The sequence below is a fragment of the Fopius arisanus genome, unplaced genomic scaffold (genome assembly GCF_000806365.1).
Source record: "Fopius arisanus strain USDA-PBARC FA_bdor unplaced genomic scaffold, ASM80636v1 scaffold00005, whole genome shotgun sequence".
NCBI classification, from domain to species: Eukaryota; Metazoa; Arthropoda; class Insecta; order Hymenoptera; family Braconidae; genus Fopius; species Fopius arisanus.
The window spans coordinates 912924-925729 of NW_011887744.1; the positions used below are offsets into that span (position 1 = coordinate 912924).

General features: G+C 38.6%; 3 protein-coding genes across 3 annotated transcripts; 1 reads left to right on the top strand and 2 right to left on the bottom strand.

Moving 5' to 3' along the window:
• Positions 1–1079: 1079 nt before the first annotated feature.
• Positions 1080–3446, top strand: LOC105273344 (putative E3 ubiquitin-protein ligase UBR7). Its single transcript, XM_011315739.1, has 5 exons — positions 1080–1479; positions 1602–1793; positions 2234–2668; positions 2743–2902; positions 3102–3446. The coding sequence occupies exons 1-5, from the start codon at positions 1333–1335 to the stop codon at positions 3251–3253; spliced, it is 1086 nt and encodes a 361-aa protein (XP_011314041.1). The 5' UTR covers positions 1080–1332; the 3' UTR covers positions 3254–3446.
• Positions 3249–7148, bottom strand: tan (C45 family peptidase tan). The gene is made up of 6 exons (XM_011315738.1): positions 6595–7148; positions 5272–5469; positions 4655–4765; positions 4360–4576; positions 4037–4277; positions 3249–3830 (listed from the first exon to the last, which is right to left on the bottom strand). The coding sequence occupies exons 1-6, from the start codon at positions 6715–6717 to the stop codon at positions 3533–3535; spliced, it is 1188 nt and encodes a 395-aa protein (XP_011314040.1). The 5' UTR covers positions 6718–7148; the 3' UTR covers positions 3249–3532.
• A 1434-nt stretch (positions 7149–8582) lies between these two features.
• On the bottom strand, positions 8583–11587 carry LOC105273342 (DDB1- and CUL4-associated factor 11). The gene is made up of 10 exons (XM_011315736.1): positions 11311–11587; positions 11106–11214; positions 10784–11033; positions 10511–10657; positions 10251–10435; positions 10089–10181; positions 9295–9541; positions 9050–9208; positions 8860–8966; positions 8583–8769 (listed from the first exon to the last, which is right to left on the bottom strand). Exons 1-10 carry the CDS (start codon positions 11367–11369, stop codon positions 8689–8691), a joined length of 1437 nt encoding a protein of 478 aa, XP_011314038.1. The 5' UTR covers positions 11370–11587; the 3' UTR covers positions 8583–8688.
• Positions 11588–12806: the final 1219 nt, after the last annotated feature.

The window sequence follows — 12806 nt, forward strand, 5'->3', positions numbered from 1 at the left end:
TGTTACCCTGATACTTCTTCTTAAATTTCGAAATTTTCACTTTCAGTGAAAATTTCAGTGAAGAGCTCCTCGATTGTCATGTTACCCTGATACTTTTTCTAAAATTTCGAATTTTTCACTTTCAGTGAAAATTTCAGTGAATAACTCCTCGATTGTCATGTTATCCTGATACTTTTTCTAAAATTTCGAATTTTTCACTTTCAGTGAAAATTTCAGTGAATAGCTCCTCGATTGTCATGCTCTCCTAATACTTTTACAAAAATTTCAAATTTTTCACTTTCAGTGAAAATTTCAGTGAATAGCTCCTCGATGTTCATGTTATCCTGATACTTTTTCAAAAATTTCGAATTTTTCAATTGCAGTGAATACCTACCTAAAGAAAAAATTGGAATTATTAAAAAAAAAAAATGAATGACGGCGGGATCGAACCCGGGCCGTTGGCGTGCTAGCCGAGCACGTTACCTCTAGGATAACGCGCTATTACAATATTATAATATCATTAGGAGTATATATTTTGCAAAAATATCATTTTAAAAAATTGCTAATTTCTCAATTTCACTGGATATCTTTCCGATTTTCAAATATTCAGTTTTTAAACGACATTTCCATTGATTAGTCATTTACAAAAAATAAAAATTGGAATTATTTTGAAAAAAAAAAAAAAGATTGATACTGGTATCGAACCCAAGGGGTCCGCGTGCCAGTCAAGCGCGTTGCCGATTAGGCAACTCGCTCATTATGAAAATATCAATTCATTAGTGGTATATCTTCAACATATTGAATAATCTTTTTCATTTGAAATTCCACAAGATGTGGCTTCCCCCTTCCGCTCGTTCTACAGTCGGCTGAATTTCAGTTAAACAAATAAAAAATAAAAAGCATTCATATCCCAGAAAATAAAATTAACCCCATCGACTTGATGGACACCCCAGCATTGCGTGGCGCCCTCCCTCTCTTGGGGTGCAGTACTACGATGCCGCTGGGGTCACTCAAACCCCCAAAACTGGGCCTCTACTTTAGTCAATCCTTTTTGATGGCAGCACTGACACGCGAAATTCCAAGTATCATCCCCTCCCTTCACTCTAAAAAACAAAGCGGACTTTTTGAGCGGGAATTGCACACTCCCGGGCCACCATTAGCCAACGAAAATCGTCTGTGAATCAACGGAAATAATTTCTCAACTGACGGAAACAGTCCTGCATGTTAAAATCATCTAGAACCTGAAATTCAATGTACAATTAATAGTCCTGTTTGATATATAAGTTGAATCAAATCAGGAGACGTCATTTCAAGTGCTTACAAACGTCAATAGAACGCCAGTGGCAGATAAATATGGCCGAGCAAGCAGAAACTGTTGAGAATATGGAAGAGGAAAAATCAGTCACGATGCTGGACGTCTTGCAGGAGGAGAATCAGCTTGAGGAAGATGCCAATGCTGTCCTAGGGGCTTCCGATGACAAGAATTGTACTTACAGTGAGGTATGTCCTCTGGGGTAACCCCGAGCTCGATATGAACAGGTGTGACTGAAACTGGCTGCTTTTCGCGAGCCCTTTCTTCCTATCAGAGAATCCGTCGTGTTATTTATTTTTTTTTTCCCCAGGGATACATCAGACAAGCTCTCTATGCCTGCAATACTTGCTGTCCTGGAGGCAAGGAACCTGCAGGGGTTTGTCTAGCCTGCAGCTTTCATTGTCACGAAGGACACGAGCTGATTGAACTCTACACAAAGAGACACTTCAGATGTGACTGTGGAAATTCCAAGTTCAATGAAAAAAAATGCAGTTTGGACCCAGTAAGATCACTACTTTGTTTTTCCCTACCTTATATCGTCATTAGTCAAATTTTCAAGACTTCTTTCAATTAAGTTTATTTTTTTAATGACGTTTATAACGTCACACCACCAAGGCTGCCGTCATTTTATTAAATAATTCTCCAGATAATATCAGGGGATTTTTTTTACCTTTTTACCTTTAGAAAAAAATTCTCTTTGGTGACTCAAATCCAAATATTACTCGTTGTAATTGTTTCGCGATATGCAGCAGAGGTGATAGTCCATGATTTTTTCTTAGAATTCCAAACAATGAAGAAGGAATAAACGGGGAAAGATAATTTTCTTCATATTCACTGACCATTTTTCTTTAGCTTGAAATCGTGCTTTGTCGCTTTATGATTGGGCACGTATAGATTAAATATTGATTCGATAAAATTATCATAATTTTCTATTTTTTACAGGCAAAGGCAAGTGTGAATAATGAGAATCAGTACAACCAGAATTTCACAGGCGTGTACTGCACCTGTTCGAGGCCATATCCAGATCCCGAGGATACGAGCAATGACGAGATGCTCCAGTGTGTCATCTGCGAGGACTGGTATCACTCGAAGCACCTGAACTGCAAGGATGAGATACCCGAGGGTAACTCGTATGAAGAAATCGTTTGCTCTGGATGCATGGAGAAACATCACTACCTCTGGGGTTATGCACTGCAATATTCTGTTAACAAGAGTTTTAAGAAGGAAGTGGAAGACGAGGTGGAGGAGACAGTTGATATCACGGGGCAGTCTTCTGAATGTAAACTGCCAGAGAGTGGTGGGCAGAAGCCTGAGGGTTCGTGTTTCTGGGCTGAAGGGTGGAGAGCTGCTCTGTGTACCTGCAATAGTTGCAAGAAGGTGTGTAGGAGTGAACGGTGAAATTAAAGAATTATCTGCGGTCTTATTTTATTAATTGTTTATGATCGTTGCAGATGTATGAGGAGGGAGGCGTGTCTTTTCTGATTGATCCCTCTGACAGTGTTCAAGCCTATGAGGAAGCTGGAAAATTAGTACGTTCAGAATCAGCATATGAGAGGGGAATGAAGGCTCTCGCTTCTCTCGATCATGTTCAGCAAGTTAATGCCATTGAAGGTAAGTACTACTCATTAAAAAACGAACACTCCACGCATTCTAATCAACTATAAAAAATCGTCACAATTCAGTGGTTTTGTATTATTAATCGAAATTGATAATACCCTTCTGACATTAAAACTTCCATGCTCACATAATAAGCACTTATTCCATTTGAACAATTATTTTCTTTATTTGATGAATAAATTTAACTTCGTAGAGTACAACAATATGAAGGATCACCTGAAGCAGTACCTGAAGAAATTCGTGGAGAATAAGAAAGTTGTTCGTGAAGAGGACATTAAGGAATTTTTCTCGGAAATGTCGTCGAACAAACGCCCAAAAGTCACTGTTCCCACGTTCTGTCGTTAGTCACTCGGAGGTTCAGCTATATTTTTATATAAATCCCTGAAACATCGTCGCAACACTCGAATCAAGAGATCCGCAGGGTTAATATGCCCACGAAAAGTAGGAGCTTGTAAAAAATTGAACTCTTCGAATTATAGATAATCACGATGCATTTTGAAATATTGATAAATAAATGAGCTAAGTCGTTTTGTAATAATTATGAATTATTAATTTTTCATTGGCTTGAAATCGCGCTTACACCAGTTATGACAGGTGTGAAAAGATAATTGCAGCATGAATGAATTAATGGGTCTCGGTGCGAATGGGTATGACAACGAGGGGCTCGTTGTATTTTGGTTTGTCAGTGTAGATCGACCAGGTTCTCTTCACGCAATCAAATATGCCAGTTGCGATTGTCTTCACGTAATCATCAGGTCCGAATTCTTGATAGACTCTGTACTCGTTGTCTGTTTGATCACTCAAAATGTCCATTACCTCTCGACGAGTTCGTGGAGGTGGATGACGAGCTATCGCAGCGTGTCTGTGCTCACTGCTTGATATTATCACTCCGTCAACCTCGGGCACATTCAATCGAAGATATCTGTAATTGAATAATTAATTTTTATTCAATTTCCTTGGAATTCACTTCGACCTGGTGAAAAAAAACAATACAATATTTCTTCAACTTTTATTGCATCTGTAAAAATTCCATTCACGTTTTATTTCATTCTGATTTTAAAAATAGGAATTAAAATTATCCTGCGATACTAGTTGCGAATAAATGAAGGAGAAATATTAAATATTTACTTATTGCAATGGGCAATATTCTCCCCGGGACTGGCGGTGTAGATACTAAGCTGAGACTCATGGGAATCAGCTTCCACCGGTCCTACCTCAGCATTATGAAACAATCTATCCCCCTCCTGATCCAAGAACGTCATATTAACCGAAAATCCTTCAGCAGCTCCGAACCCCTTATTCCTGAGTGTTTTCTGGGCTTGTTCGAAGTTCGCAACTCCCAGAAGAGATCGAGCCAGGAAATATCTCGCTGCAAACAATAATTTTTCAGTATATCCTCACCAAAAAAAAAACCAATCAATTTGTTCCAATGAGTAATCGATTCGTCTCACGTGTTTTTCCGGATCTCAACGTCCTTGCACTCAGTGTATTGACACAAAAAACTAGTCCATGACTGTTAAAGCCCATCGTGTATCCCGGGAGAAATCCAGCGTAACAGAGAGAGGTGAATTTTTCTTCCCTAAATCCAGGCTCTGTCACATGTACACTCGCTATGTACCAGAAATTCAATGTCTCAGCAAGTGCATCCTCGTTATGCCCCAAAATTTCCTGGAAAATCCCTTGATAATTACCCAGGAATGATTGAATAAATGGCGCATAAAGAGTAGATTATTCTAAATTGCTCACCTGTCCTGGATAATTGCACGCGATGGATGAACAGCCGACAGGTTGATTTGTGCTTATGCCTGCCCCATTGACGACATTGGGAAGGATATCGTCGAGGTGCATGAGGAAAAGCTGATAAACGAGACAATAAATATACTTGAAAGGTTGCCAACCACCAGGGACGTCACATAATTAGTTATTACAATACACGCTGTTCTCAGACCACTCATGCTAAAATAATCCACTGAGAAAGTGAATAATCCACATAAGTGGAATTTTTAATTTCATTTCTCCTTGAAAAATTCCATTTTTTCATCATTAAAAAAAGTTAATCACAGGTGATTGTAATTCAGTAGCTAATCGCAAAATACGGCGCGTCGACTATAACATTTTCTCAATTATCAATTGATTTTTTTAATATCCATTAAAATATACCAATAATTTCTCATAAAATCATATATTTTTTTCAATTAATCAAACTGTGAAATTCTATTTCTCCCAGTTTACCATTTTACTCGTGAATTATTAAAATATATAAGAAAGAATAAATCGAAAATATATCGCGAATGGAATTTTAAGCATTCACGCCTTCTTTTTATTCGCGACTATTAATTAAGTGGTATTCGGATTTTTGTTACCTTATAAAATGGAACATTGGCTCCATCAGCAGTTCCTTCTATTTCTCGTAAATATTCAGGGAACTGTGATTTGACAGCTGTCAAAGTCTCCTCATAGACTTTTCGTCCGTCCTTAGTATTATAGACATCGAGATAAGACTCATTCAGTGGTCCGTAACAATCGACAAAGTCATTGATCATTTTTGCAAAAGTTCGCCCCTGAAGTGTACAATTTTTTATTATTATTATTTCGCAATAATTCCTTTCATGCAGTAACAATGTTACAAGGATCCGTAGTCATAAGTTGTCGCGAATAAATTATCCATTCTAATCCGTATCCACGTGTATTTCATTTTTTTATTCTTTCAATCTATTTTCTATTACTGACAGAGATTACTGGCAGTTGTCACGATTGTTTTATTATACACGTGGGAGAAACCACGGACAGTCGTCCTGCGGTTGACAGACACGCCTGGATATCGGGGCAATGCAAAAATTATATTCCATTATTTTAGTTGCACATGAAATTCGATACCAACTTGTGGAGGCATTGGTCATCGCCCGAGGGCCTTCACCCGAGTATTTATGTTTAATGGATAGCCGAGGGATGACTATTCATGTGCCTTCGTATCAGACCACTTGAAAAAATTATGCTTTTTTTTTTTAACTATAACAATCTCATTTTTGCATTATTGAGGTCATTGCGGGCTACAGACTATCGAAGCACTTTGGCATTGATTTTTAGTTAAATACTGAAGCTTTTTTTTAATTATTCTAGATCATGTATTATTACAATAATTTTGAAAATCAGTATTCAATCCTTTGTAAACTAAACTATTCATTTGAAAAATCGAAATTGGGAAGCCTGCAACGGACAATTGAAAGCTCAAAAATAATTCTCGAAACATCATTTAAATTGCGTGGATGTGTGGATTAAGAATGGAAAATTTTGTCATGTAATCTAGCTGAGAAATAGAATGCAAGGAATTTAAAATGTCAGAATTATTCGATTTCTTCCGGAATTACTGTGATCTTTTAATCTGCACGGACAGATTTCCAGAAATATCGGATATCCGTACCGCAATAAACTTCAGTAATGAACATCGAAACGCTGAATATGAATTGTTAAAAAATAAAATAGCAATCGAGCTCCGGAGCAAATAAAATAAAGCGAGAGTAGGTAAAGATTCGCTGATAACAGAGATGCACAATTTGATGGTTCTGAAGAGACACGAGCAGTGATAGTCAACATAAAAGGTAAAAAACAATTATTTTCCAATGAACTTGCTTTCGATTCGATGGCTATTCCAGTTGATTAAAACATGTGTTTCTCCTTTTACTCACAATATCGTATCCAATTTCGTAGTGTGTTCCCCTCGTATGGATAATTGGAATTGCATCTCTCCTTCCTATTCCCTTTTTCGTCTCGTACAAATCCTGACCCGACGAATTAACTATTCTCGCCATAACGAATAAATCCACACTGAAAATTCCGATGGAATAGCTCTCCACAGCTTTTTCAATGCGATTTTTATACGTCAATCGTTATCAACGATTCAAATAAATATTGTGCAACAGACAAACAAAGACGGGGAAAATTGATGTCAGATAACACGCAATGTTTGACAACCCCTCACGTTAATTTCAGGTTGATCTCCAACTTGATAAAAATTTCACTAAAGAGAAAAAATTCAATCGTGATTTCACCGAGTCAGACGCGTAATTCTGAACAAGTAAAATTTAAAATTCAAATCAGCAATGATTTATCAATCTCAAGAGGTTCGTGCATGAAAAATTATTCTGTCAATCGTGAGTTCTAATGACTTTAGTGTTCGATGCGATACTGAATACAATAATTTAAAAGAGAAGTCAAGCTCTCTGGTGTCGGTGTCCAACTGGATGGCTGGACACTAATCTTTCTTTAGCTACTTATCGACTTATACCCGGTGACACTCGGCCCCGCAGTTAGTGATGTTGTGAGTAAACCACCTGAGGATTTTATAGGAAAAGTAAACCTTACCCACTGCTAAAGTACATACGACCTTGATGTGTACTATCATGGTGTACACCTGGTATGGATGTTGTATTGCATTAATCGTACCGCGCATCACACAAATCATCGCATCATCACGTTAAATTATAATTATGTAACTGCTCTCTGTGTGGTGTTTTCAGCGATGATTGCATTGACGATCAGAACTGGCGAAAGGTGTCTTCTCCTTATGGTGGAAATCGTACATTGGATTTTCAGTTCCATGGCCCATCACAAATGGATTGACAAAGTTGATTTCATTAAAGTCATAAAAAATCATTAAAATCTTAAAAAGGAACTAAATATCTGAAGTAAACGAGAGTAATGCGATTTTTCTGGAAATGGAGACATTTTTTTTCCCTGGGGAATTTCAGGGATCAACCAGAAGGGGCAAAGAGTGTTGCTCAGGCGAAATAAATAGCAGAAAGCTTTTCTCTCTTTTATTTGCTTCGACCGTTGTAAGTCTTCCACTCACCCGATTATGACACTCCTCGTTTCAATACTCAAAGGTGTCTCGTTTTCTCCATTTTCAGTCATATTATAGAAAAATTGCGGAGCAATCGATGAAGTAAAGATATCAACTTTCTAACATTAACAGTAATCTTCCACTTCATTAGAACAAATTAAAAAGATGTTTTCATTGCTGTGACGACTCGCACAGTAAATCAAGTATGAAGGGCAGAAAATGCTCATGAGTTCTCAAATTCCCACGATCGATTTAATTTGGATTCCATCCTTACTTGATTACTACATTCATCAATGAAGAAGTGGGGAAAAAAAAAATAAATAAATGGGATTGAGTGCGTGTTGACATCGCATGGAGTTTCACGTAACTAGTTGTTGATTTTATGCTTCACATTTGCGCAATTATGAAGGTTCCTTACAGGAAAATGTCTCGCATGGTGCAAAACACGGAGATAAGTCAGCTAATTGCATAGGAATCGATGATTGGAGGTGGCATTGGCACGATTTTTTGACAGCTGCATAACTTAACAGATTTGATTTGATAGTTTCAACCCCGTGATAGAGAGTGCTTGTGCAATCACAAGGAATTTGACTTTTAACTATTTTCCCCCTAGTCATCGATTTAAATCACAGTTCACCTGCCACCCACCGCTCTATCGTGCCCCATATTTATCGTTTCCACCTTCTCGATAGAGAGAATTATGAAAATAGAGTACAATCGTCCGATAAGGCTTCAATCATCTAGACTTATTGGATCACAAGATCAATTAGGAAGTAGTGAATTATTTTGGCTTCAGAAAATCAGCTCAAGCTATTTCATAATGCACCGCCCTGATTTTCCAGTGGAGTATCCAATATTTATTAACTCATTAAACGTAGATAAAATACTCATCGGAATAATAGTTTCATCACTTCAGCTAAATTATTTGCCGATTTTTTCATCAGAAAAGAGAGAGAAGCCGCTCGTCGTGCATTTCTGATTCGTTCGCCACATACTTCCAGGCTCCAATCACCCCGTCCCACTGAAAAATTAGTAATAATAATCAGTGATGACAGTGAATTTAATTACCCGATGTTTTAATGCTTGTCGAGCAAGATAAATTCGTTATTACCGAGGATGATATGATTTCGTGACGATATGGATGCCAACTGACGTCTCTGACGCAACCCTTGTGTCCTTCCAGTGTTCTAACTATGCTCCCAGTTAGGAGATCATAAACTGGAGATAGAGAATAATTGTGTAGTATCGAGATATAAAAAAAAATGCAATCCATAAATTTTTTTCTTCATCACATTAATTACTTATGACTTTGCCAGTTCCACATCCAGTGTAGATGTATCTCTGTCCTGTAGTAACAGGTGGTGAAAAATGACATCTCACCAGTGTCTGCACTACCATGTGGCCCCTATATGTCATTACACTCGTATCACCATCGAGCTTCCCTTTATTAGCTGTAGAAACTAAAAACAATAATCGTCAATTAGTGGTTTATGATGTATTTCGTTGAGACGTGTCTGCTTGAGTGAGTTGTTATGGGCATAATTACACTTCTTGGGAACACGTTGCCATCTGTAGTCCCAGTTCTGATTGGCAACGGCTCGTCGAGTGTTGTCCACGGCCTCGGCACCCGAGAACACTCGCACATCCCACAGTTTTATCGTTTGGTCTTTGCTATTTGTTATCAGGTAACGACCATCACCACGGGGATCCACGTAAGTTAAACCGTCTTTGTGGCCAGCGAGGATTCCCACTGGGTGGGGATTTGCTTCGTTTAAGGTCCTCCTGTCCCAGACCTTCAATAACCCATCGCAGGGGGGAAAGTCAGTGAAATCCGCCAAAGGGACTCAAGAGATTTCACTTGAGTTTTTATATTCATTCATATGCTAATTTTTATGTTATATTTTAATTCAACTTTATCATTAATTTATCTTTAACACAGCCGTTACGAACGACAAATGTTGAAACATTTCGACGAAATAATTGAAAACTTATTGAAAAGCCTCTATTGTGTCATTAAGATAATTATCACAAACGATAATTGAAAAAGGTGCGTAGAAATATTTTTAAACACCCATTCTGTTATCGAGATAGTTTAGAAGTTTTTCAATTTATTTCTGAATTGTAAGTAGTTGGAAAAATAAAAAAAAATAGAGAATTTGTTAATTCGCCAATCACTTCCTCAAACAATGCAGGGTCATTATAATTACATAACAATTATTCAAGTCAATGCCAGTGTTTAGTATTTGTTCACGCGATTATTCCGGGAATACGCGTGGGGATAAGCACGACCCCGGGGCCTTATCATCACCCTAAAGGTCTGATAATGATATAAATAATCACCTTACAAAGCCCATCATCCCCTCCACTGTACAAAATCTGCGACGTGCTATCAGCAAAAGCAACGGTATTAGCATCCTCGGCATGGCCTTCGATCTGAAAATCACTGGAATGAGGAATTTCGTTTTCAAGAAATTAATTTCAGTTTCTAAAGTTCATATTGACTTTGATGGCACACTGGTGGCATTCTCTATCGTACACGTAAAGACATCCATCGTTAGCAGCTCCAAGGATTTCTCTTCCATCACTTGAGAAAACTAATGAAAATATACAGAATCTTCCAGTATCCGAGGGAACGAGAGGAAGTGCCTCCTGCATGGTACAATCTCCATCAATCGGGCAAAGGTACACTGGAGACAATTAATTTAATCAATCCCATGAAAATCGAATGCTTGAAAAAATTGCTCTCATCTCATTTCACTCACACGAATCCGACCAACACGAATATGCAATATAATTCCCATCAGGACTAAACGCAGTATCCAAAATACTCCACGACACATTGTGGGCATTCAACTTCTTAAACAGTTTGTAGACTCCACTCCTTGCGTGATAGAATCGTAAATAATTATCTGAAATTAGAACTCACGCGTAGAAATTCATGAAGAATAAATTCATTTATAAAACAATCAATAGTCGTATGACTTGGCCAGTCATTTGTAATTATTAAAATAGAATTTGGGGATATAATCCTTTACCTTGGCTGGCAGTGACAAGTAGATCTCCACTCTTGGAATAGCTTCCGCAGAAGGCTTTACTACTGTACTTATCAACCTGCTTCATTTTATTGGGCAAAAAATGATTTCCAATCCTTCGAATTTGACCAGTGGTAAAGCCAGGCCCCAGCTGGCTCCTCTGAATGATAGACGTGACACATTGATTCACATCTTTCTCCTCGGTTTGTACGAGGCCAGACGCCAGTTTAGTCTCGAAGCATATATCATTCTTCTGAAAATTCGATAATCAAGTGGAAAATTAATAACTGCAAAATGTCATATTGCACGAACTTGTGCAACTCACAGTGAGCTGTTCTGTGTTGGAAAAAGGCATGCTGCTAGATATTGTCTCTGATACGATAATTTCGTCATCAGAACTGTCATCATCCACTCTGGATGCCCCCAAATTTCCCCTATAAAACAATTAAAAAAAATAGGTTAGATCCTTGCAGTAACACTGTAGACAGCAATACATAAAACGACAACCGAAAAATCAACATTTTACGAACAACCTCTGGATGAAAAGCCTGAGTGTGCTGATCAAATCCGGGTGCATTGTGTGATCCATATCGACGTATTCATGCGACAAAAATCAATCGATTAAAGTACCAAATAACCAATGAAGAACGATTTTAACGATCTAATGATTGTCGAGTAACTTGGGAATTGAACCTTTACGACATGTTAAAAATCGACTGATAGAGTGATAACTAAAACGTCACTCTTGGATACGAATACAGTTACGATCAGTCATATATTTAAATATTTTTTTTCCATTGACTTTTCAGTTGATAAACACAAGTGGAAAAGCTGATTGCCAAGGTGAAGGGGGAGATGCTGCTGCTGTGGCGCTTCATGAACGACTGAATTCAGTATCTGCCAGTCGGTCTGCACTATTCCTTCCTTTTCTACTGAGAGCAATTGCAACCCCTAGGATCAAGAATTCACTTGCAAATCGAAGTTTAAGGGTGGGAGGTGGAGGAGAAAAATGCAAGACCTGAGAATTCTCCCTCCAACTCCAACCGATTGTTTACATACAACATCCCTTCCTCGAGATGATTCTGTATATTCATGCATTCCAGCCAAAAATACTAAATGACCTTGTAGAGGAATGAAGAGATCTGAGGGTCTGGTAGACAAGGTGGGGGGATGAAATGGAGTGGATGGAATGGAGAAGACGAGACTCCTGTGGGTGGAGGCCATGGAGTTCCTCGAGGATGAGAAAATGAAAAATAAAGACAAGACGATACCAGCGCATACACAGAAAGAACAAATGGTGAGCGACAACCCCTTGGGGTTGGTGGGATGGCCTCTTTCCCCAGGCCCAGTCGATCGAGTCCTCTGTCTCCCGGTTACCTCCAACCTTGGCCCCAATCCCCAATGAGACAACTGTACAAACTGTATCATCCATTTCCACAGATCAAAGAAGTTAAAAATGAAAAATAATAAACAAAAACCTAAAAATGTCAAAACTAATTAAGAATTAGCCCGACAGAGATACGAATCCCATGAAAAACTCATCAGCGAGTGATGGGTTGGGGAATGGGAGTAAAAATGATTAAAACTGAGGAGATTAACGGTGTGGGATGAAGCAGAATGATGGTGGTGGTGGATGTAGAATGAATTAGCAAGTGGAAAGGGTTGGTGGATGGGGAGGGGAAAATTGACGACGTCGTCTTGTTGCTCGAGTGGGCCAAGGCCAGGGGAAGATATTCAACCTTGACCCAAAAAAAGAAAAAAAAAACAAAAATTAACGAGGAATTAGGTAAATCACCGTAGGGCCGAGGGTAGCTCAGGGTTGTCGGCCAATGAGAGGGGGAGAGGGATGAAAAATCCAGGGGATGAGATGAAGAGAGATGGTGTGTGTATTTGGTATTGATGCAGGGCCTTGGGGGTTGATGAGTCCAACCCGTGGGAACGAGATGAAATGAGACAGAGGGATTGGGAATTCTATCGTATGGGGTTGGTGATGGAAAAGGAGGGATTGTGAATTGTGGAGGATGTG